Raw genomic sequence first — 23,908 nt, forward strand, 5'->3', positions numbered from 1 at the left:
GAGTGGTATTATTGAATTTAGATAAAATGCAATACAAAATTGCATTGAAAATTTTTCAAATTCAACCAAATCTAAATCTAAAATTCGAAATCTATATTTCCAAGTGTGAAATAAGCTATTTTTCTCTTTTTTATTTATTTTATTTTTAAATTACTAGTGTGTATATATGATTCAATAATCAAATAAAGTTTCATCACGTCGAACTCAAGTTTTAAGTCAGTTCAAACTCAACACTATTAACTCACATGGACACACATAATGAAGGTTTTGAATTGAATTGAATTCGTTTGTTGCATGATCTCAAACTCTTAACTCCATTTGAATACACTCCAAGACAGCCATACTCAAGGAACCCTTCATTATGTGTGTCCATGTGTGCACGCACGTATGAGAGAGAGAGAGAGAGAATACATGAATAAAAACAATTGAGATGGCGTTATACTTCATAAATGTTGTTTGAACATTAGACTGCATCGCGGTTACACTTCCAAGACACAGAAGAAACAAACAAGTGACCTTCACGTTGTTGCAGGTTGCAAGCGCTCTTCCCCCTCTTCTTCCACGCCATCTGGTTTGGTGGTGGCCCTGGGGGGTGGAGGGGCTTGAGATTTTTCTCTCAGGAAATGTCATGCTGTTGTAGGCTGCAAGCGCTCTTCCCACTCTTCTTCCACACTATCTGGTTTGGTGGTGGCCCTGGGGGGTGAAGGGGCTTGAGATTTTCCTCTCTCCAAATGCTCCAGAAACTCCATCACCACAGGGTCGGTCCACGGGGCTCCAAGCGGTGCCCCGGCACCCGCAACCCACCCCAGATGGCCACCCTTCGGTGTGGTTATCAGCAGACAGTTTGGATTTTCCTGAGATAACATGTGACAATACACTATTTGAATAAAACAGAGTGCCATGGCAAGTTTTTCACAAGCTGCCAAGATATGCTGTCTCATTCTAATGAAGAAAATTGTTTAACACGGTTGAGGTTGTCCACTGGTGGTTTTGCCGGCACATATTTGGGTTAAAATGGGTGAGCCATTTATGATCCATTTAAATAAAACGGTTCACCATCTCCATTTGTTTAAGATGGTGCACAAGAAAAACAGCTCAAGAAACCACTGCACTAACCTGGATATCTTTGCGAGGAATGCCCCTGGATGGAGCAATTGGATCATTAGCAGCCTGCAAGTAACATCAAAATGAATTAGCACATATGACCGTCAATCCTGAATTCTCTTATCATTCTTTTCCCCAACTTGAACTCTCTATAAGAAAACTCACACTCATGATACTACAATGTGTAAAGAATTTTACAGATATCTTGCCTTCTCTTATCATTCTTTTCCCCAACTTGAACTCTCTATAAGAAAACTCACACTCATGATACTACAATGTGTAAAGAATTTTACAGATATCTTGCCTGGATGCATAGCAACGGTGTCTGGACATCTTTTATAGAATCTGCACTGCCCGAGTTAGAGTAATAGTCATTTGCTGACTTGAAACCAAATGAAACTGCAAAGAGTAGCGAAAGATGCTGTAAGTAGTCATATAGAAAAATTCAACTTTTGATGTGGAAGAAATATGTACCTCTGGTAACTCCTTCATCAAAGTCTTTAATAGATTTGGCATTGGCAGAAAATGGGATATTATATTCACCACCAATGTCTTCAAAGAGAACAATATGTCTGCAAAACCAACAGATTCCCATGACACTCTCTACCATATGAACTTCTTTTATCCATAAATTAATTGAAAGCAGAAACTGAAAAAAATCATCACACGGTTACTTCTTGAAAATCTTGCGTAGAGCACTCGCAAGATTTTTGTCATAAACGATGTTGAAGCCTTTACGGATGTCCTCGTCTGCAATGGCCAAACTGAAAGGATTACACAAGGACACAGCACCAGAAAGAGGGCACGTATGACAGTCCTGCAAGAACATGTAAGAAAAAATGAACAGGTTAGAAGTAGTTGAACAGACAAGAGAGAGACAGAAAAGAACTAGTTCACGCAAATAGCTCCTCAAAACCAGCCCAATATAATGACAAAAGAATTAGCGAATACATACACAGGATCCAAACTAGTGAGTACATCAGTGAAATCATTAAAATTATAGAATCTACATCTTGCTATTTCAAACCCAAGCCCTTTTAAGATTTCTGTTATCCTCATAAAGTCCACATCTTAAACAATGTCTACATAAGGAGATATCAGAGTAGCATGTGAGGAGTACAGATTATGAATGTCATAATTTTCAAATGGGCTAGTCTTCAAGCGAAAGTTAGGTACATTTGGTTTGCAAAATGCCAATTCTTAGTAATAGATTAGTTATAATAGGTTAGTTACAAGTAATACAAGAAATTAAGTTGGCTACTATAAATCAAATAACAATATGAACTTTTATGAGTCCATAATAAGAAATGGACAAAGAATAACTATTCCTAAATTTCCCCACTGGAATTTCTATTCCTTTCTTATTACATATTGAATGAAACAATTAGGAATATACAAAGACTAGCTTTTCCCTCAATTTCCCAATTTTATACTATATTGCATCTTATTCCAAGAAATAACTGTTCCACAGAACCAAACGAGCCGTTAGTGAATTCAAGACTAATAAGCAGTCCCATCTCTCTCCCCATGTAATAAAAAGAATTTACTTGCCTGTGATGAGCCAATAAAGGGTCAATGCTGTAAAGATATTTAGTAACCATGAGCAGAACTCAGTTCTGAGTGTGCCGCCGCAGCATCAAAAGTCTGCATAGTAGCCTAAATGTTGATTTATGAACTCAGTTCTGAGTGTGCCGCAGCATCAAAAGTCTGCATAGTAGCCTAAATGTTGATTTATGATGGAACATAACAATGTAACTAGACTCAATTAGACGACAATTGCGAACCTTATTTTAGGCTCAAAGTTGAGACACACAGGCACCTAAAATTACATGGCCACATCTAAGTAGAACATGCAGGACTATTACAGATAATACAAAGTGCAAAAGTGCAGATGAAACTAAAATTACTCAACAAAAATGCATCCAAATTGGCATCTAAAGCAATGCACAAAGTTTACACATTTAGTTCCTTGATGATCACGACATGGAAGGGCATATCTTCACAATCCATTTGTTTATTTTCCTACATTTTCTAAGTTGTGTTTTACATGGAACTAGAAATAGGTTGAGACAACAGCAATTCAAGACTCCAAAATCTGAACCGCATCCAATCACAACTGTACTGTCACTAAACTCAGGCCGTCATGATTATATACAGTGAGAAAAAAATTTAAGTTTAAGAAAACAAAGAAAAACACTATTAACGGTGACAGGTCAAGAAGTAGAACTCAGACCAAATGCTTGATAGTTGGGTGACTTGGGTCCAATTCTGGTTTTCTTGAAAATAAAACAACTTCATTAAGAAAAGAAATAATTGCAAGAAGAAGAAGATAAGATATCCTATGTAAAAGCATTTGTTCCACTTCAGGTTACACAACCAGTTTATTAATGGGCTAAGTACATTAATTTCAGACGGTGAGGGTGAGCAGGTCTGATTTAACTCAAATTTTGCCACCTCAACTTTCAACCCTTCAATAAAGTAAAGCTCAAAGAAAAGAATGGTCCATAATTTAGAAGATATTAATTCCGATAGAGCTAACACAAATTGATTTTGAGTTCACCATCATCAGAAAGAATAGATAAAGGGCAAACCAGTCGAACAAGAACCATCTAGATACCTGTATAAAGACCAAAGCAGTGACAATAAAGGTAACATATCTAGCAATGGTTATATAAATGGGTTAGAGAAATGAGACAAAGTTGAGGATCATCTTATGTTCATGCCAAATATATCAACCATATGCATGGAAGCTACATACAATAGAGGTTGACAAAAAGGCTTATAGCAGAGATGGACAACCTTCGGATTGCAGCTATTAACTGAAAGAGTGGAAAAATAATGCAAATGCAAGTAATTGTCACAAAAAAAATAATATACTGATATACAATAAAGAAAAGAAAATGAGAGCTAGAGCAGTGTGATTTTTTAACCCTACTCTTACCTCACCCAAATATCGAACAAGAATATTTGCGCCCAGAGACCAGCCAACAGCATATAAGTTGGCTTTTGGGTACCGAGTTCCAACATGTGCGACCACTTGACGAATGTCTTCTGTAAATGAACCTGAATAAAACTGCATATTTGCAGCATTGTAAAATAAAACAAAATACACCAGAAAATACATAATGGAACTTTAGCAAAATGATATAATTATTCCAACCTAGAAAGAAAAAAGACAGATGACTAAGAACAATGTCAAAAAAAATAATAACACAAATAATAATAGATTTCTATAGCTTTGCATTACACCCACAATGATGCTTCATGTTGCCATGCCCCCATTCTTGGCACCACCCAGAAGCAACCACAACAACCATGGAAGTTTACGAATGAGCTTTAGGACACGCAAATGCATTAATTACCATCAAACAACCTGCAGACACCCCAATTTTAATCAGGCAACCATGAGGAGACCTGGCGTAATAAAATTTGACTTCCATTCCCGAAAATTGGACGATTGTTTTTTTTTTTTTTTTAAATTGAGTCCTGTCCCGGTTATTTTCAAAAAACACATCCAGGTTATTTTCCAAAAAATAATACTAATAATAATTCAAAAAAAAATGAGTCAATGGTTTTTTTTTTTTTTCTGGTATTTTAAAAAATAAGTCTCTTTTGTTTTAAATTGAATTTTCAATTTGAGCATTTTTAATTTTTAAATTAAGTTTTTCTAAATTTTCAAATTTTTTGGAGTTGAGTTGTTTAATTTTTAAAATTGAATTTTTTTTAACATTTTTATCAAGCCATCTTTCCGAGTCCGGGTCCTCCCAATTTTCGGGAATCAAGTGTGTTATTAAATTGGGAATCCAGGTGGTCATACTGTCACCCCCATGTGATTCCATGCTAGCCACTATCCACTAGCCCTCGCTGATTAGCCAACCAAAAACCAATAAACAATTTCTTAGAGAATTGTGCAACATTCCTATTTTGCCCTAGTTGCTCTTCTCCCACCCCCAAATTGACAGAAACAATACCCGATTGATCAAAGTTGCAGCCTGGTTAAAATAGGTATCTTTTATCTTTGCAATCTTGTTACTACAAATAACGAAGGAGAGTTCCTACTGTTACTTTAAAGCAACAAAGTCTACAACGAGGGGCAGTTGTAGACACCTCAATTTTAACCATGCCAATTCGGGAAGACCCGACGTAATAAAAGTTGACTTCGAATCTCAGGAATGGGAGGATCTGATTGAGTCCCATTTTGTTTCAAATCGAGTCCCGTCTTATTTTAAATTGGAGCCCCATTTTAAAATCGAGTCCTGGTTATTTTAAAAAATGAGTTTAGGGTACTTTTAAAATAGAGTCCTTCTAGTTCTTAAATCGAGTCTTTTAATTTGGAAATTGAGTTTTAATTAAGGTCTTTTTAATCTTAAATTGAGTCTTGAAATTTTTGAGTTGAGTCTTTTAATTTTAGATTGAGTAGTTCATTTTTATTTTTATTTTGAGTCTTTGAATTTTTAAACTGAGACTTTCAAATTTTTGGAATGGAGTTTTTTAAATTTTAAATTGGGTTTTTTAATTTTTGAATTGAGTCTTTTATTTTTAAACTGGGTCTTTTGATTTTAAAATTGAGTATTTTATTAAGTCGTTTTTTTTTTAGTCCCGGTCCTTCTATTTCCGAGAGTTAAGCTTTATTTTTAAAACTCGAGACTTTCCTTTTGGGAATACAAAATGGGACAACAGAAATAAATATATAAGAAATTCAAAAAATGAAAAGGAAAGGCATGAGCGCAATGGGAAAAATGATTCTCTCCCAAACAGAACCGCGCGTGTATGGGGAAATTATTCTACTGTTGTAACCAACTTTTGGCGCGAACTACAGACTCCTTATAAAGAGAGTCCTGGCGTAGATCTACAAGAAAAAGGTGGGGAGTCTCTATTTTTCCATCTCCATTCTCTCCATTTTTCTCCCACTGTTGCTTGCTCTCTCACCGGAATCTCTCCATTCTCCCATTGCCTCTCTCTCTCTACCGCATCACCACCTAACACCAGCACGAGTAGCAAACCACACCGCAGGTCTGGCCACGCACCATTCCGACCACTGTACGGACCATCACCCTCACGGGCTCTCCATCTCCTTCACTCTCCCTCACCCTCGACTTTCTCTCACTCTCCATTTTCTCCGATTCTCTCTCTATCTCATCACCATCTTCACAACACCCCCATGCATCAAGAACAGTCGTGAGTAGCCTTCACAGTAGAGCGCACATACACAGCCATTGGACACTTCTGCAAACCTCACAGCCCACAAACTCCGTTGCCACCTTCATCTCTGGCCACTCACATCAACTCTGGCAACCCCAACAACCATTAGAGGTACACTCGCACCAACCGAGCTCACCTCTCCTCAACTCAGTCGGCACGGCACCCAGTAGCAGCTATTCACACCGGCGTCATCATCTCGCACAACAGCCTCACTCTCACCCGAACTCAGCCCCAACATCTCGCACAACAGTCCTCGCAACCTCATCCCTCACGGCCACACTAGTTGCGGGAACACCCTCACCCACTCACGGCCAGACCTGCACAACTCTCCTCCCATGCAACACCTCGCCACCGGCAACCCCCTTAAAACCCACAGCCTAATACATCCCTCTCACTCAAAGTCGTCGCCATCAAAGCCAGCAACTCCGGCCATCCCTTGCAACCCCTTGTTCCCCCCTCTCCTCACCGGTGTCAAGCTGAATCATTAGATCTGGCCAGCCCCTACTCCGGACACCCCTATGCAAACCCAGTAGCAGGACTCCACCTTCTTGACTACTCCACCCCATCGCTGTCGAACCATCACCAACGCACTATCATTGTCGTACCTTCACATCAGCATCACCACCAACGCACAACATCTCTTTCGGCACTCTCCCGACCACCAACTTCGGAATCATCGCTTGTCTATCTCCCATCTCTCTCAGGCTCTCACATTCCTTACCGACAACGCCATCAACCACAGCTGTGAGCAGCACCACACTGCTCCTCCTTCGCCGGCCATACTGCTGTTTCCACGTACACACGGCCTTGCAAAGACCTCGACGGCTCACCTCCATCTCCTTCGCGCTCATTCCCCTCTCCACTGTCTTCACTTCCCAAAGCACGATTGTGAGCACACCACCCCACCCTCATTCACGGCCACAAGGTTTTCTTGCTCCGGCCATCGTCGCATCCGATCAAATAGCTCGCATTGTGGTTCCCTCAGGCACATCAAATCTTATCTCTCGCCGGGATTCCTTCTCTGCCCCTTCGTCTCCTTCCTTGTCCCCATCTCTGGCTCACTCGTCTTTGGTCTCATCTACCAGATCAATTCAGATCTAGTCTCAGTGGTCTTGTGTCTCTACAAATCCGTTCGTGGTTTGGTTTTTTTTTTCAACAATTTTTTTTTTTTTATTAAGATTCGTGTTGCTTCATCTTTCTTCACCGTTATTGTTTTCCAGAATGAGTTGTTGTTAAGCTATCCAGCCTTGATTCAGTGCAGGGGTGGTTTGATTTTCAATTTCATTTGTTTTGGTTGGTTTGTTTGGGTCGTCCAGATCTGTTTGTTACATTTTTATTCAGTTGGTTGTTTGCTCATGTCGCTTTTTTTTTGTCAAAATTTCAATGTTTAATTTCCTATTTTGATCGGACTTCTTCATTTCCCATTGCCAGATTGTGCTGTAGCATACATTTCTAGCACTGTTCGTTTTGTTCACTCACTGTTTGGTACACTGTTTGCTCCTATGTGCCATGGTGGTCTGCGTGGCAAATTTCAAAAGCAATTGTCATTTTTGGTGATCCATGTTGCATCAAGATTTCAAATTAAAAGTTGTTTTTGTTTTGTTGACTTTCTTGTAGATCAAGTCCCCACCTCTGTGCATGTTTTATTTGTTTCAATAGTATTATCTCTTATCAGTTTTACTTTAAAATTGGAATTGCCTAGGAATTGAAGAGGATTCAAATTTGAATTTTATAAGAGACCACAGAGGTAACCATGGGTTCTGGTGCCTGCGCATTCTATCATTTGATCGAGACGAAATTTTATCACGTCGTTTCTGACCCTTTCTTTCTAATTTTCACCATTTGGATAATGATTTTTGAGCTTTACAACTTTGTTTTAATTTCTTGGATAGTCGTCTCGTGGATACAGCAGTGGAGTCGTTGGCATCTGCGCAATCAATTTGATGAAACCAATCGAACGAAGATTTCTTATCTGATCAAGGCGAGATTTTACCAGGTTGTTTATGATCCTTTCGCCTTAATTTTCACCATTTAGATTACGATTTTGAGTCCAAAAAGTAAAAGTTGCCGAGATGAGGATGCTTAGATGGACGAGTGGTATAACATTGAAAGATAAGGAATGAACATATTCGTGGTAAGTTCCTATAGAAGATAAGATAAGGGAAGGACGACTCAGATGGTATGGACACTTGCAAAGTAGGCCTTATAGTGCACCTGTAAGCAAGAGTGACTTAGTTACTATGGGGAGCAGTAGAAGGGGTAGGGGTAGACCTAAAATAACTTGGGAGAAGATAGTGAGTAAGGATTTAATATTTTTAAATCTATCAAAAGAAATGGTCCATGATCGCAAAAATTGGTGGAAAATGATTTATATAACCGACCCCACTTAGTAGGACTAAGGCTTGATTTTGTTGTTGTTGTTGTAGATTACGATTTTGAGCTTTACAACTTCGTTTTAATTTTTTGGAAAGCCATCTTGCCAGTGCAATAGTGGAGTCATTGGCGCCTGCGCAATCAATTTGATGAAGCCAATCGAACGGCGATTTCTTATTTGATCGAGCTAAAATTTTGCCAGGTTGTTTCTAATTCACTCATCTTAATTTTCACCAATTGGATTATTATTTAGAGCTTTGAAAATTTATTTATTTGCCTCAAACCGTAGCCTTGCCGCCGCAGCAGTGGAGTCGTCGGCGTTTGTGCGTTCAATTTGTTGAAGCCAATCGAATGGTGATTTCTTATCTGATCGAGACGAAATTTTACTAGATGGTTTCTGATCCTTTCTTCCTAATTTTCACCATTCGGATTAATTTTTTTTTAAGTTTACAACTTTATTTTTACTTCTTAGACAACCGACTCACTGCAGCAACGCCAAGTTCACTGGCGCCTACGCAAGTCCACATGACTTCGATGATTGGATGGTAATTACTCGTCTAATGAAGCCAAAACTTTTGCAGGTTCTTCATGACACGTTCATCTTGATTATGACCGGTTGGATTGGTATTTAGAGCTTTGAAGAGTTAGTTATCATTTTATTTCATTGCTCCCTTTTTGTTCTTATTTTCATGTTGAACGATTTGAAATGCCTATTTGCCTATTTTTTTTATAATGTCATTTACTTACTATATATTTGAAAGGCAAACCCGATCTATTCCTCTGCGAACCGTTTGACCCACTGAATCGATCTTGAACCGGTATCTTGTATTTTCTTATTATTTTAGTTATTTGAAAATTTAGAAAAATCACAAAAAAATTAGGAAAAATATTTTCAAACTCAAGTTTCATTGTTTTTGCCTTAATTCCATTTTTTTTATTTAATTATTTAAAAAATTCAGAAAAATATGAAAAAATCACCAAAAATCCAAAAATAAATAAATAAAAATGTTTTGAGGCTCAGAAAATTGTTTCCATCCCGAATAAATTCCAAAACCTTTCGGAATATTACTTTTCATTCAGAAAATTCTATAAAGACTTCAAAACTCCGGGAGAGTATTTTTGTAAACTATTTTCTCGATTTTCCATCCCGATGATTGCAATGAGAGGCATTGAGCTCTTCGGAGTTTGGTATGCGCCGGTTTTGAGGGAATATCCATATAACATTTTATTATGTACATTTTCTTCACATAGTAAAATAAAAAGGCTTAATATATTTATTTTGGGATAATTTTCGATTAATTAGGTACCGTTCGTAACAACGGGTGCGTAGGGAGTGCTAATACATTTCCCTTACGTAATCGAACTCCCGAACCTGACTCTGGTAGCACAGATCGATTTTATCCTTAATTGGGTAGTAATCAAGTGTTCTAACCGCACTTTAAAAGATTAGTAGCGAGTTCATACACATTATTTTCCACGAAAATCACATTTTCAAAATCCACACACTTCACTTTTTTTATCATTTTTAAGTCGTCCCAAGTTAGCGTCCGAAAACGTCGCGACAGCTTGGTGACTCAGTTGGAGATGCCGAGACCATTACCTTTTAAAATAACACCTTTTCTAGTTCGCGTACCTCAGGGCAAACACATGTGGTTGTGTTTCTGCCACGCGTAGGAGCAGGTCGCGACACAACCATCTGTTAACTAAATTTAAAATTTAAAATTTGGCTGAAAGCTATAATTTTTCCAATTGAATCAATTGCATAAACAAAATCATTTGTTAATTAAAATGATTATAACTGAAAGTTTGGTCAAAACCCATAATTTTATTGCATCCTAGCTATACAGTACCTTTGGAGTGGTCACAGGGCTATCGGCACAACCACGGCTGTTGAACACCACGACTCTCCATCCATTACTCTTTGCTCGAATCAGCATATGCCTCACGTATGCATCCCCACTCCCTCCTGTCAGCCCTGGCTGCAATTATCCATCATTAGCAATGGTTGGATCGGTTTGGAGCTATGAAAGTTTGAAGCAACTGATGGAAAATATGAAGAAATCCATTTCTTTCTTGTTTTGTGAGTTAGGGTAATGAGAAAGAAAACAAAATATATTGTAAATCAATACACAAGTTTTTAATTTTGCATGCCACAATCAGGTTATGTTTACTAATTTGCAATAATTTTTGAAAATTTTTCACTCTTAATTGAATTTGAGATGCAGAAAAAATACAATAAAAGTTCATATTTTTTTCTTTCCTTTTCCCTCACAAAACCCTTGATTCAAACGCAGCCTAAGTCTTCCAAAAATGTTTGCGTGCTTCAATTTAGCACAACCGACGCGATGCCCTGGCATATCAAGATTACTAGTAGTAGAAATGACATTCTCGTTTTGATCGCAGAGAAAATACAGGAAAATAATTGAAATTTGGAATCTAACAGCAGGGTTGGGTTACAGTGGCAGCTGCAACATCCAACTTTTCCCCTTCATTATCATTTCCGACTGTTACTCAACTGTCAAGCAGATAAAAGAGAAAGCAAAGCAACAGAAGTCAGAAAGAGCCGGACCAGTAAAATCAAGACGGGAGAATCGGCAGGAAGTCGTCGGTCGTCGCCGGAGACCCAATCGAGGGCGACAGCGCCGTCGTCCTTCGCCCTGAGACACTCGCGCCTAAACCGGACGTCGGGGACGGACCGAAAGAACGCGGCAAATATGGTCTCGACGTGGCCATTCCATCCGAGTAAAGGGAAGGGGCCGTAGGGGCGGTCGAGGGTCCCTATCAGCGCGGGGAGGAAAGAGTCGCGGGCGCCGCCGAGGATCTCAAGCGACGACGAGCGGCCGCGGCGGAGGGGCATTGGGCGGGCGGCGGCGGGAACGGCCGGGGAGAATGGCTTCGCCGGTGCCGGAGTGACCTTGGTGGTCGAAGCGGTTATTGGAGAGTGTGGATGAGGAAACTGGTGGAGGTGGGAGAAGGACGGGAGAGGCGCCGCAGAGCCCACGAAGGCTCTCACCATCGGTCTTTTTGTTCCGGAACCAGGAAAGCTTTCCGGTTAAGACCGCTTTGCTTTTCTTTCGAGTTAACCATTTTGGTCGAACAATTAAGTGTGAGTCAAGTCATCTGGAATTGGAATGTCTTTTATACCCCTCAGCCACCAAGAGGATGAAGGGCATTTTTGGCATTGCAACTTCCAACACAGACCTTTTCGATTTGGAGTTATATGTCCCATGAAAGGAATCCGACACCAAACTTTAATACTCAAACAGCCAAAATTGACTCATGAGTAAGCAATTCAAATTTGATTATGTTATTAAATAACACTAAATTTATATAATTTAAAATAAAAATAAATAGATAGTATATGTATAATATACTATCTATTATTATTATTATTATTATTATTATTATTATTTGGTTAGGTAAACCATAAATTCATTAAAATAAGATGTTTGATGTATGTCATACTAATGTGATCCCCAACCAACCTATCAAACAACAAATGCAAAGAGTATATTAGAATTTATAATCGTTGTGAGTGTTATTTATGGTGTGACTCTTTTACTTTGGAGTTCGTAAATAAAGAAGGAAGAAAAACATGAAGGGACAACACAACCCAATAGGGACTCGTCGACGAGTATATCCCAAGAGTAGAAAAATCTCAGAGTTCTGGACTTGTCGATGAATTCCCTGTTCTCGTCGATGAGTGGTCTTATATGGATCGTCGACGAATGTGCCTAGGTTGCGAGCAATTTTTTTGAATTTTGAATTTGAACATTGGGATGGTTGGGTAATTAGAGGGAAACCTCCGAAGAAAGTCTATTTATCCCTATCTGAGGGTATTGTGAGATATAAGAGAGTTATTGGTGAAGTGTATTGTGTATTCTCAAATTTCTTAGTGAAATTTTTATGTCGATTGCTTCTGTGTATGTAGGCTTTGCCGAATCATATACATCTTATTGTTGTGCTTGTTATTTCATGTTTTCTGTTTGAGTTTGATTTTCTTGTTGCGTATTTATTCCGCTGTGCATCCTACTCATCCGACCCATTATTACAACAAATTGGTATTAGAGCCATTGATGATATGGCTTTGGGATCATCTTCTGCAAGATTTGACTTCGTCAAATTTGATGGAACCAGGAACTTTGGTTTATGATAGAAGAGAGTGAAGGATATACTTGTGTGTTGTTTGTGGTGTGACTCTTATACTTTGGTTTTCATAAACAAAGAAGAAAGAAAAACATGAAGGGGCAGCACAGCAGGGGCTCGTCGACGAGTGCCCTGCGATCGTCGATATGGAGATAGCAAAGACTCGTCGACAAGTGCCCTGTGATCGTCGATGATGAGACAGTAAGGACTCGTCGACGAGTGTCTTGTACTCGTCAACGAGAAGATCCCGAGAGGCCCAAAAGTTCAGAATTTCTAAGATACCGAGAGCAGAAAAATTAGATCATTAACGAGTGGAATGATTCTTCAACAAGTGTTCTTCTTGGTCTCGTCGACGAATCTCCTATTCTCATCGATGAGAAGTTCTGGGTAGCAAGCAGTTTTTTTGAATTTTGAATTTGAACGTTGGGTGGTTGGGTATTCGGAGGGAAACCTCTGAGGGACTATTATATATCTTATTCAGGGCATATATTGATAGGGAGAGTGATCATTTGAGAAGTGTATTGTAACGACCCGAATAAAAATGGTATTTAAATAATAAAGAAAGGGAAATGGAAGCCGGAAACAGAAGGAAGCAGTCGACTTCGTCGACGAAGGCTTAAGAAAATTCATCGACGAATATAGTGATTCGTCGACGAAGAAATACCGAGAGGGGGGTTTTGAGCCAACTGAATTTCGTTGACTAAATTAATGAAAGATTTGTCAACGAATGACATGGCTCGTCGACGAAATCCCCTGTTCTATAAATATGGGAAAATCCGAATTTTACTTAAGGATTAAGAAATTTATCCTCTCTCTCTCTCTCCACTTTGGTTCTCCCTCTTTCTTTCATCGATTTCGGGCCAGACCTTCGCCGGATCGACAATCCGAAGTCACCACGACGCTCATAGGGAAGTTCTCTCCAAATCTGCTGGAGCGGATCGTTGGTGAAAGTTAGGTGGAAACCATTCCAAATCCCTGGCTTTTTACTCAATATTTGGATTTGTGACAGTTGAGAAAAGTGTTATACGCTTAGAAATACTGAACTTTAATATTGGGAGTTTTCATTTCCAGGGGTGTTGAATTGGGAACGTAGGAAATCATCCATAAGTTGAGGTAAGGCTTTTAAGCTGAATTTGACTTAGTGATAGTTATAGAAAATATTGTACGTACGAAAATACTGAACTTTAATACGGGGAGTTTTCATTTTTAGGGTGTTGAGGTAGGAACCCTGCGGGTGCGGGGCAATTTTATTAAAAGCTTTTCAGAAATCAGGTAAGGGGATAAATTAAACTAGTTTCGTTTTGAGAAAATGCATGTATATGTATATATAGTATCTAGTTTCAAGAAATATATATATATATATATATATGATTTATATTTGTAAAATACTGTGAAAATGATCGTATGTTGAATATGTGAAAATTCATATTTGTGGCATGAGTAAAAATGTTGTGAAATACTGTTTTCTAGGAATGTGGATGATATGGATTTTTATGATGGAAAAATCGGCGTACGGGCCGTGCTATGTGATGTGATTTGCCAGCGTACGGGTTGTGCTATGATTTGCCGGTGTACGGGCCAAACTATGATAAAATGTGTAATACCGGCGTACGGGCCGATGATTTTCATGATACACGTATGTATGCAAAATGATATGATTGATGTGAAAATTAATGATATGAGATATCCATGTATCACAGTTTCAGTATGTATTATATGATATCTGAACTTGGTTGGCTTGGTCTAGGCTAGCACTTGCACGGTACCGTTGTTATGTGTCCATCGTCTTTGTGATCATGATATTTGTGTTAACGCCGCTATACGGAGTGGTGTGAGATTGGATGGTCGATGTGGTTATTAAAGAAGTGTGTTGTGATCGCCTCTGGTGTACGGAATAAGTCTGGTAGACCCATCGGACCTACAGACTGCTATTTGATTTGGCAGTGGTCGGCCAACCATTGTTAAGTCCCGCCTTCGGACCACACAACCTAGTCATGTGGGGGTAATACATGACAACAGCCAACTAACCTACGAGGATGTTTTTATGTTATTATTATTATGATATGAGATGAGATATGTTATGAAAATGCAGTATGTTCTGCCATGTTTTGATATACATATGTTTTTCCAGATTTGATTAACAGTACTAAATATGTTATATATGATATATGTAGAACACAGAATACTCATGTTGCCACACACTGGTATTAGTTTATTTCCCTTACTGAGAGGTGTCTCACCTCTAAATCTTATAAACTTTTCAGGAGCCCCAGATAGAAGAGCAGGAAAAGCCCCGCTGATATAGTACTGTTTATATGCTTTCTACTGCTTAGGCCTCTGCTAAGTATATTCTGTTATATTCCTGGTACCCACAGGTCCAGGTGGATGTTGACCTGCTGAGCTGGAATGCATGACGTTGATATTATTATTATAAAAAAAAATGTTGAAAATGAGTAGGTCGTGACAGTTTGGGCAGGTCGTGACATGTATTGTGTACTTTTTGATTTCCATAGTGAAATTTGTGTGTCATTGCTTTTGTGGATGTAAGCTTTGTCGAACCACGTAAATCTTATTGTTGTTTTTGTTCTGGTTGTGTTTCATTTACTTGTTGTATTTATTCTACTATGCATCTTAATTATTCGATTCATATCCCATAAATTAGTATCAGAGCGATTGTTGTTATGGCATCGAGATCATCTTCTACAATATTTGATATTGTCAAATTTGATGGAACTGGGACTAGGTTTTGTGCCTACCCCTATTGGCGTAGATATTCTACTTAATTTATACTTTTTAACTCAATTTTTATCACTCCAAGAGCAGCTCTATTGTATATGGTAAGAATATATTTAAATCAATTTTAATATTTTTTGAAAAATAAAAATTTATGAATATTTGTACTTTAATATATTTTAAAATTTAAACATTTATTTATTTAGTTTTATTAAAAAATATTTAAAAACAATTTATTCTATCAAAATATTTTGATATAATAACTAAAAATCATCAAATTTAGATTTTAGTTTTTGATACAACAATTGAAAATTGACAATAAAATTTAATAGAAAATTTTAAAAAGTACATTTTTATTATATAATAATGAAAACAATAAAAAAAGGAAACAAAAAATGGTGTTTTTTTAGAAGCACTTTTTAAATCAAATGAAAGTTCTTATGCACAATTACAACACCAATCATGAAAAAAATACAATAATAAAGCATTTCAATGGACAAAAGCATCAAAAGGATTGAACAATGATAAATTAAAATAGATATATCAAATGCAAATAAATTACAAATACTAGCCCACAAAACTATTTTTCATTTGAGACCTTCAAATTAAAAAGCACACAAATTTTTTTTTTTTTGTAGATATCAACCTAGTTACATTTCACTTAACTAAATTGTTTGCAATGCTTTGCAATAAATAGAAGGGAAAAAAAAAAGGAAAAAAAAATTATGATACATATATATAATCTTGCAATATTTATGATAGGGATCAACATGCACCTCGAGTATCTTTCGCGAATATTGTGATACGTGAACGACCACCAGAAGTCCACCATTGGATGTGAACTTTATTTGCAGGTACTTTGAAGTTCAAGCCCAAATGATCACTTAATGGACTTTTACATTAGATGAGCTTGGAGAATAAAATAAATGACTTAAGCTTTGGAGCATGGAATTAAAGACCACTTGAAGACCCATGAAATAAAAGACCAAAATTACCTTTTTCTCCCTCCCCTTGAATTCAGCCACTACATGGGAAAAACTCACAATTAAAGCTTCTCTTGAAAGTTAACTTGGAAAAAGGATGATAACTTGCAAGTCAAAGAGTCTTGGTATTTTAAGAAGCATTTATTTAATTTTGAGTTCATAGACTCTACTATCATAACTATTCTAATTCCTAGACACTTATTTTCTATGACAAACTATTTCTTAGGAACTTCATTATCCATGTTTTAAATATTTTACTCGTTTTTTGTATTTTCTTTAATTTCTTAAGAAACTATGTGTAAGTCATGTGCATATGTATGTAAATGTCATCACTTGTATTGTACAAGTGGTATTTGTATTGTCAATTAAAAGAACTCTTTGCTTGAGCTTGTAAAACTTATTCCTCTCATTGTGATTGAGTAGTCTGAGGCTACGTTCCATCTCCCCAGCGATTGGGTGGTGAGAGGCTAGGACAATATTAACGTCATCATCAACACTCCATGCCCCACTCTTCTTTCATAGCTCACAGTCAGAACCTTTATCAAGCTTCATTATTGTCTCAAGATTCCTATGGATCAATAAACTTGTTCGTGGTGCGATCGAGTACTTATGTGCTTTGGTGTTTGTCATTCGAATCCAAAATAGCTCCTAACAGTCCCTTGTAAGCCTTGAAACTCTACTTGAATTATTGATTGAAAACTTTGTTTATTCTCTTTGAATCTTCATAGATTTTCAACATGAACATGTTTGCTAGCACTACCCTTAGGGATATTTGATTTGTGGGTTAGGATTTGTGATTTAAGACTTCTAATATAACATATTTTAAAGTGAACTTGATTACTTGAATAAATGATCAACCGAGAACTTTTAAACCAAATCATATACGTTTTTAAAATCTCAACAACCTGTGATTATTAGAATATGTTTGTGATGTTTTGCTTAGTTAATTCAATTATTCCCTTAAATTATGATATTGTGTGTGTGTTATGAATATGGTCAAATGTAGGACTAGGGCTACTTAGAACCGTTCTATGTCAATTTATTTTAGAGTTATGTAATTATATTTATCTATCGAACGTTATATTTTGGTATGACTTCATGCCAGTGAATACAAACATCACAGTTTTTTGTCCATAACTAATTTTCTTATGTGTTTATTTAACAAATGATGAAATTGAGTACACACCATAAATTGATTGGCTAATCTACAAAAAATGAGATTAAAAAAAAAAAAAAGTTAAGTAAACAATCTATATTTCATGACAATGATAAAGTATCATTCATTTTTCTAGTTGATTGGATTAAAAAAAAAGACCGATATTCTTATTAAAATTATTATAAGAACATAACATGTGATTATGAATGCATTATTAAATTAATAATTTTTTAATAATTAATTAAAATAGTAAAAACTAAAAATTATAAATGAGAAAATAAAATTAATTTTTTATTTATATAGTTTTGAATTTATTTATGATCTATTTTTATTATTCAATATATTATTGTAAATGCCTAATAATATGTTTACTAAGGGGCAGCATCAATGTGGGGAAGCAAAAAAACCTAAACCTAAAACTACATCTAAAAGATAAGAATAGGAACCAAAAATCGAAAACTAGCAAGTAAGGTTTAATTGAAAAAATAAAGTGAAAAACAACTTGGTCACATATTTACTTTTATTTTTTTAATCAAATAACAGCTAAAATATATAATTAGAATAATAGAAATTATAAATTTAATTATGAATATTTTCAGAAAATTTAGAACACAAGCTCTATAAAGTTCTTCGATCACAAAATGATCAAAACAGACGTTACGGAAAAGCAAGATCATCACAAAATATGAGGATTAACCAAAGCCACTAACAAAGAAACGACGCCGTTCCATATATCCATCACTCGTTGGCCGTCTCCAGGTACTTCTTCTTCTCCTCCTCCGTCATGAACGCCGTGACCGGGAACGCCCGCCCCAGGCCCACAGGCGTCTTGAAGTGGATCCGGCGGCGCGCCGGCTCCTCCACGCTCATCTCCGTGATGGGGACCCACAGCATCACCTGCTTGCTCTTCACCCCCGTCATCCTCTTCATCCTCAACCTCTCCACGTACCCCGTCACCTCCACCGCGTAGCTCACCCGCGTCTTCGTCCCCTCGAAGAAGTGCTCGTACGGCGCCGTTTGCTTCATCCACACGAACCCCGTCTCCCGCACTCTCCCGCACTCCTCCAGATTCCTCAGCGGCAGCACTCCCCTCGGGAACCCCAGCTCCTCCAGCAGCTCCACGGAGTGGCGGTAACACTCCTCCGCCCCGCGCACTATCTCCGCTCCCGCGCGCTCGTCTTGCTTCGACCTGGAAGTGGCCATTCCGGAGGCGGTCGCAGGCGAGGGACGCGTATGGGATTTTGGGAAATGGAGAGGGGTGGCTGGAGAATTGTTGGGAATACTAGGCGTGGATTTGCTATTTATAAGAGTGGGGATCGGGTGCGGCCGGCCGCGGTGGTTCGCGGGCGGTTGAACTGCAAAGACAGTTAGCATGGGGAGTTGTTTACCTAAAATTCAGAAAAAAAGTTGGCGCCTGGCATGTGGAATTAGGACAATTATTTTGTTATACTTTAGATTACGTGGGTCGTGTTAGAGTTGGGCAAAGGAGCTTGTGGGCCTAATTTGGCTATATGGCAAGTTGGGCTGCTCTGTTGAAATGTAATCTGCCAAAAGTTTTGAAGCCCATTAGTTTAGTGCTAATTTAGTAATTTCCTTCCAAAAAATTATTTGTATATAAATTCTATTAAAGATTGTGTCTATACATTGTGAAATGATTTTGGCTTTCATGTCATTGTTGACATAAAAGAGCTTCTTCCAACTATCCAAGGCTAACTACTTACTGAAAACAAGGATTCCATGGTTCTACTTTATATATTTTATTCAATTAAAATTGGGCTATATAAGGAAGGTATCTCATATCTATGTGTGCGAGTAAGTCATACATATTTGCGAGCTGCTCGAAAACTTGACTCGTCCTCTAACTCGAATCAACTCAATTCTACTCGAGTTCGAGTCGAGTTCGAGCTAGTCGAGCATTTTAACAAGTCTAGTTCGAGTTCCACTGTAATACTCTAGTTGAGTTTCAAACTCAAACGAACTTTTCTTATTTCATTATTTTTATATTATATATGTCATATAATATATTTTATAAATATATTTAATATTATATGTATATTGCATATATTTATATATGTATTTAATATTAATTTATAATTAAGTTGAGCTTAATTGAGTCGAGCTTAATCGAGTCGAACTCGAGTTTTGTGAATTTATATTCGAGTCGACTTCGAAATTAAAAATTATGAACTCGATTGAATTCGAGTCAAATTTTGAGCTTAATATTTTTGAGTCGAGTCAACTTCGGTATTTTATTGTGCCAACTCAACTCTACTCAAGTTTCTTTTCATTTCAAAATTTGTGCAGATATTTAACATGAAAAATCTCAAACTTTAATTATCGGGCATCTCCTCTAAAAGACCCTTGGAGGGCATTACATATATTTGAAAATTTTACACAAATTGAATCTTTGGCCTTTAGCTTGGAAGTAACATTTTTACCATTGAGCCAAGTCTCAATTTCTAATTTTCTTTTATTTTCGTTTTAAAAAAATAAACAATATAGTTCATAATAATAATAATAATAATGGTAAAAAAAATACTGTCATCACAAAAAAAAAAATAATATATATTTTTTTAATCCATAACAATGAATAGACAGAGAATATAAATATTTTCAAATTTTATTGTGAAAATATATCTCTTTTCATATTTTATTTCATCTTTGACGATCAATCCAAACTTTAACATGAATGAATTTTTTATATATCACATGTCCTATAATTTCTATTTTGTTCTCATCTTAGGCTTTATTTGGAACTCGGAAAATATTAGCAAAAGGAAAAGAAAATATTAAGCAATTCACGTTTTCATGTTTGATTATCGAGGAAAATAAGAAAAAGAATGAAAAAATTACCAAATCCATGATCAAAATTTTAATATTACGCATTATTAATACCTAATTTTTCTTAATTTTTAATTATATAAAAATAAACATTTATTTTTAATAAAATTTAATGTAGAAGGAAAATAAAATGGAAAATGAGTTCCCTCCTTGTTTTCATTTCCCTTTCTTTTCCTAAATGAAATACTTAATACAAACGGACCCTTAATAAATTAAACATTTGTAAGTTGTAACTATTAAATTCTTTATCTTTTTATTTTATCAATTTACAGAGGTATTGTACAAATATATATAGAGAGAGAGATTAACAACCATTTCCTTGACTACACAGATTTTATAACTATAATCATGCTAAAATTAGATTTTAGGAATCATAATCATGGTTCATCCCTCGATGGAAGGGATTTTGCAGTTATGCCTATTCCTATAATCTTTCTGCTTGGCTTATTCCTATAATATCTCTGATTTGTTTCTTAATTAACAATTCACGCCAACACTCCCCCTCAAGTGAAAGCATCAAACTCTTCAATGCGCAACTTGTTTAGTAAGTTGTGGAAATACTTGCTTGATATGGTATTTGTAAGAATATCTGCCACTTGGTCTTCGGACTTCACAAAGGGAAACTGAATTATTTTAGTTTCTAGATTTTCTTTAATAAAGTGTCAGTCAACCTCCACGTGTTTGGTATGATCATGCCAGATAGGATTGTGAGCAATGACGATAGCTACCTTGTTATCACAAAAGAGATCCATCTCGGAGGTAGGAGCAAATCCAATTTCAATTAGAAGTCTTTTTGAGCCACAGGAGTTCACAAAGTTCAGTATTTGCTCGTTTTTCTACATTAAATGAACTATCGAAAACTTACATGGCTATGAAATTTAGAGTTCAACGGTTATTATCATGCATAATATGCATACAGTAAGGGGGAGTAAATTGCCATATCTTTCAAACAATATGCAAAAATTGAGGGGGAGCTGAGGTTTAGATTATATCCTGTAAGAACACCAACGGTTTTCCATCATAAAAGAGGGGGAGATTGTTAGCCTGAGTGGCTACATAATCCCAAATGACATATTTTGATGATAACAACCCATTAGTGATTCAGTGTTAAACTAATCATTACACATATAGTTAGCACAGGAACAACATGAAGATATTGGATTAAACGCTAGATCAGGTGAACATTTAAGAAGCAAAGATAAAAAACTGAAACTAGTATACAAAGAATATCTAGAAAAAAAAAAAAAAAGGGGGGGGAAGGTTGGGTTTCATGAACTCTGAACTGACGTTAAAAACTCAAAAGAATGATAAATGGCTCAACAGTACCTCACAAGGTGTCAAAGTCCACAAGCGCTCTCTCTGTGCTCACAAGGAACCCTAAGTGCAATGAATCACGTGAATGTGTATATTCAGTCTTATGAGATACCATGTAAATACAGGAGTTTATATAGTCACATTAACACGAATGAACTACTAGTCATCCTACATAAAGTTACAATTCCTAAATTAGTCATATAAAGAGAAACTACACATAAATAATCCATTATACAACTTAAGTGTGTAACTCTTAGGTTATATGCAAGTATGTAAAGGGTATAAATCAGTGTTAATCATGGCCTAATCATCCATATTCAATATTTTTTTTTTATTTTTTTTAATACAAAACTTAGCATGTGGACGTGCACAGTCTCACATGCAAATTCTCACCCCCCCAAACTAAAGTGGAACATTGTCCTCAATGTGAAAGCATAGGAGAAATATAAAAACTGCGCACGGGGGAAACAAGCTAATAGAAAAAACATAGAAAATCACTACCAACTAATGCAACAGAAAAAGAAAAGAAAAATGCAAATAAAGAAACAAATAAAACAAAAAGAAAAAGAAAAGTAGTAAGAGAGAAAGGTCAGAAAACTCCCCTTCTACAAGACATCTTCATTTGGATCGAAGGGAGTCATGAAAGGCTTGAGCCATTGTCCATTGACCATGAAGCCGTTACCATTCTTTGGATCCACAATGTCCACTGCGCAATGAGTATGAACGTGTTTAACGATATATAGGCCACCCCATCAGGACCTCAGTTTCCTAAGAAACATATGTAATCTGGAGTTGTAGAGAAGAACTTACTGATTCGAAAAAAGTTGTTTATCCTTGATTTTATTGTCATGCAGTAGCTTCATCCGCTTCTTTGATAAGCGAGCCTTGTCATAAACTTACCTCTTGGATTCTTCAAGCTCACACATCTGCAACTTTTTCAAACCTTTGGCATCATCAAGTGAAAAGTTAATCTGTTTTATAACTGATAATGCATGATACTGAATCTTAAAAGATAAACGGCATGCCTTACCGTAAACCAATCTATAGGGAAGCATCCCTAAATTTGTTTTGAATGCAGTTTGGTAGGCACAGAGTGCATCAACCAGCTTCTTTAACTAGTCTTTTCAATTAGGACAACATGTCTCCTCAAGTATGATCTTGATCTTTGCAAATAACTTACGCTTATCCTGCGTTATCCCATGTTTTGACATTTGATCGGTGACAGGGTAGTTCACAATATTATCAAACCAAGGGGCACATGACATGGAGATGATAGGATAGATGATGTTAGCATCTAACTTCTTCAACACTTCTTTCTTTACCACCTCCATCATGGTTGGGTTTAGTCTCCATTGCGCATCACAAACTAGTATTGCATCTATCTCTATGGATTGCCCCTCTGATTCTAGAAACTCTCTAATCAAAGGAACTTTTTCATCAAATACCTCAGGCTTCTCGGGAGATGCACTCTCAAATGCACCATCCGAATCAAATGCCAACAACAACTTTGAAATATCCAAGTCATCTACCACATCAACTGCATGTACCTCTGAATCATCACACCCAGTCGGCATCTTGTGAGCATTAAACACGTTTATATCCAATGTCATATTTTCGAATGTGAGCTTCAGTACTCCACTTTGACAATTGATCAATGCATTGGAGGTAGCAAGGAATAGCTGCCCAATAATAACAGGTGTTTGGTAGATGTTGGAGACAGGCTGCTGCATATCCAAAACTACAAAGTTCATTGGGTAATAAAATTTGTCAACTTGTACTAATACATCTTCAATAACGTCTCATGGAGCTTTTAATGATCTATCTGCCAACTGTAGCATCATGGGTGTTTTCTTCAGCTCACCAAAACTCAACTACTCATATATTGAAAATGGGAGCAAGTTCACACTACTCCCCAAATCAAGTAAAGCTCTCCCAATACGAGATTTACCAATCATAATAGAAATAGTGGGAGAACCAGGATCTCTGAACTTATGAGGAGTATGACTCAATATCAACGCACTAACTTGCTCGGTCAAGAAAGTTTTCTTCTTTATGT

The 23,908-nt window shown here is 36.9% G+C and overlaps 2 protein-coding genes across 2 annotated transcripts; both read right to left on the reverse strand.

Moving 5' to 3' along the window:
- Positions 1-412: 412 nt before the first annotated feature.
- Positions 413-11,792, reverse strand: LOC131157382 (embryogenesis-associated protein EMB8-like). Its single transcript, XM_058111489.1, has 8 exons — positions 11,249-11,792; positions 10,530-10,658; positions 4,046-4,177; positions 1,779-1,921; positions 1,579-1,676; positions 1,409-1,503; positions 1,117-1,170; positions 413-854 (listed from the first exon to the last, which is right to left on the reverse strand). The coding sequence occupies exons 1-8, from the start codon at positions 11,693-11,695 to the stop codon at positions 627-629; spliced, it is 1,326 nt and encodes a 441-aa protein (XP_057967472.1). The 5' UTR covers positions 11,696-11,792; the 3' UTR covers positions 413-626.
- Positions 11,793-18,253: 6,461 nt separating this feature from the next.
- On the reverse strand, positions 18,254-19,105 carry LOC131157732 (uncharacterized). The gene has a single exon (XM_058112077.1). The coding sequence runs from the start codon at positions 19,069-19,071 to the stop codon at positions 18,436-18,438; it is 636 nt and encodes a 211-aa protein (XP_057968060.1). The 5' UTR covers positions 19,072-19,105; the 3' UTR covers positions 18,254-18,435.
- Positions 19,106-23,908: the final 4,803 nt, after the last annotated feature.

This window comes from Malania oleifera, chromosome 6 (assembly GCF_029873635.1).
Source record: "Malania oleifera isolate guangnan ecotype guangnan chromosome 6, ASM2987363v1, whole genome shotgun sequence".
Taxonomy (NCBI): domain Eukaryota; kingdom Viridiplantae; phylum Streptophyta; class Magnoliopsida; order Santalales; family Ximeniaceae; genus Malania; species Malania oleifera.

What these genes read in the sequence shown, in the direction of transcription:
- LOC131157382 (XM_058111489.1), bottom strand. Translation starts at nt 11,695, where the DNA reads ATGGTGAGAGCCTTCGTGGGCTCTGCGGCGCCTCTCCCGTCCTTCTCC. An exon ending in CTACGCAAGATTTTCAAGAA is followed by an intron (nt 1,677 to 1,778) that starts GTAACCGTGTGA and finishes TTGGTTTTGCAG; the next exon opens with ACATATTGTTCTCTTTGAAG. An exon ending in TTCCTCGCAAAGATATCCAG is followed by an intron (nt 855 to 1,116) that starts GTTAGTGCAGTG and finishes ATGTTATCTCAG; the next exon opens with GAAAATCCAAACTGTCTGCT.
- LOC131157732 (XM_058112077.1), bottom strand. Translation starts at nt 19,071, where the DNA reads ATGCTAACTGTCTTTGCAGTTCAACCGCCCGCGAACCACCGCGGCCGG.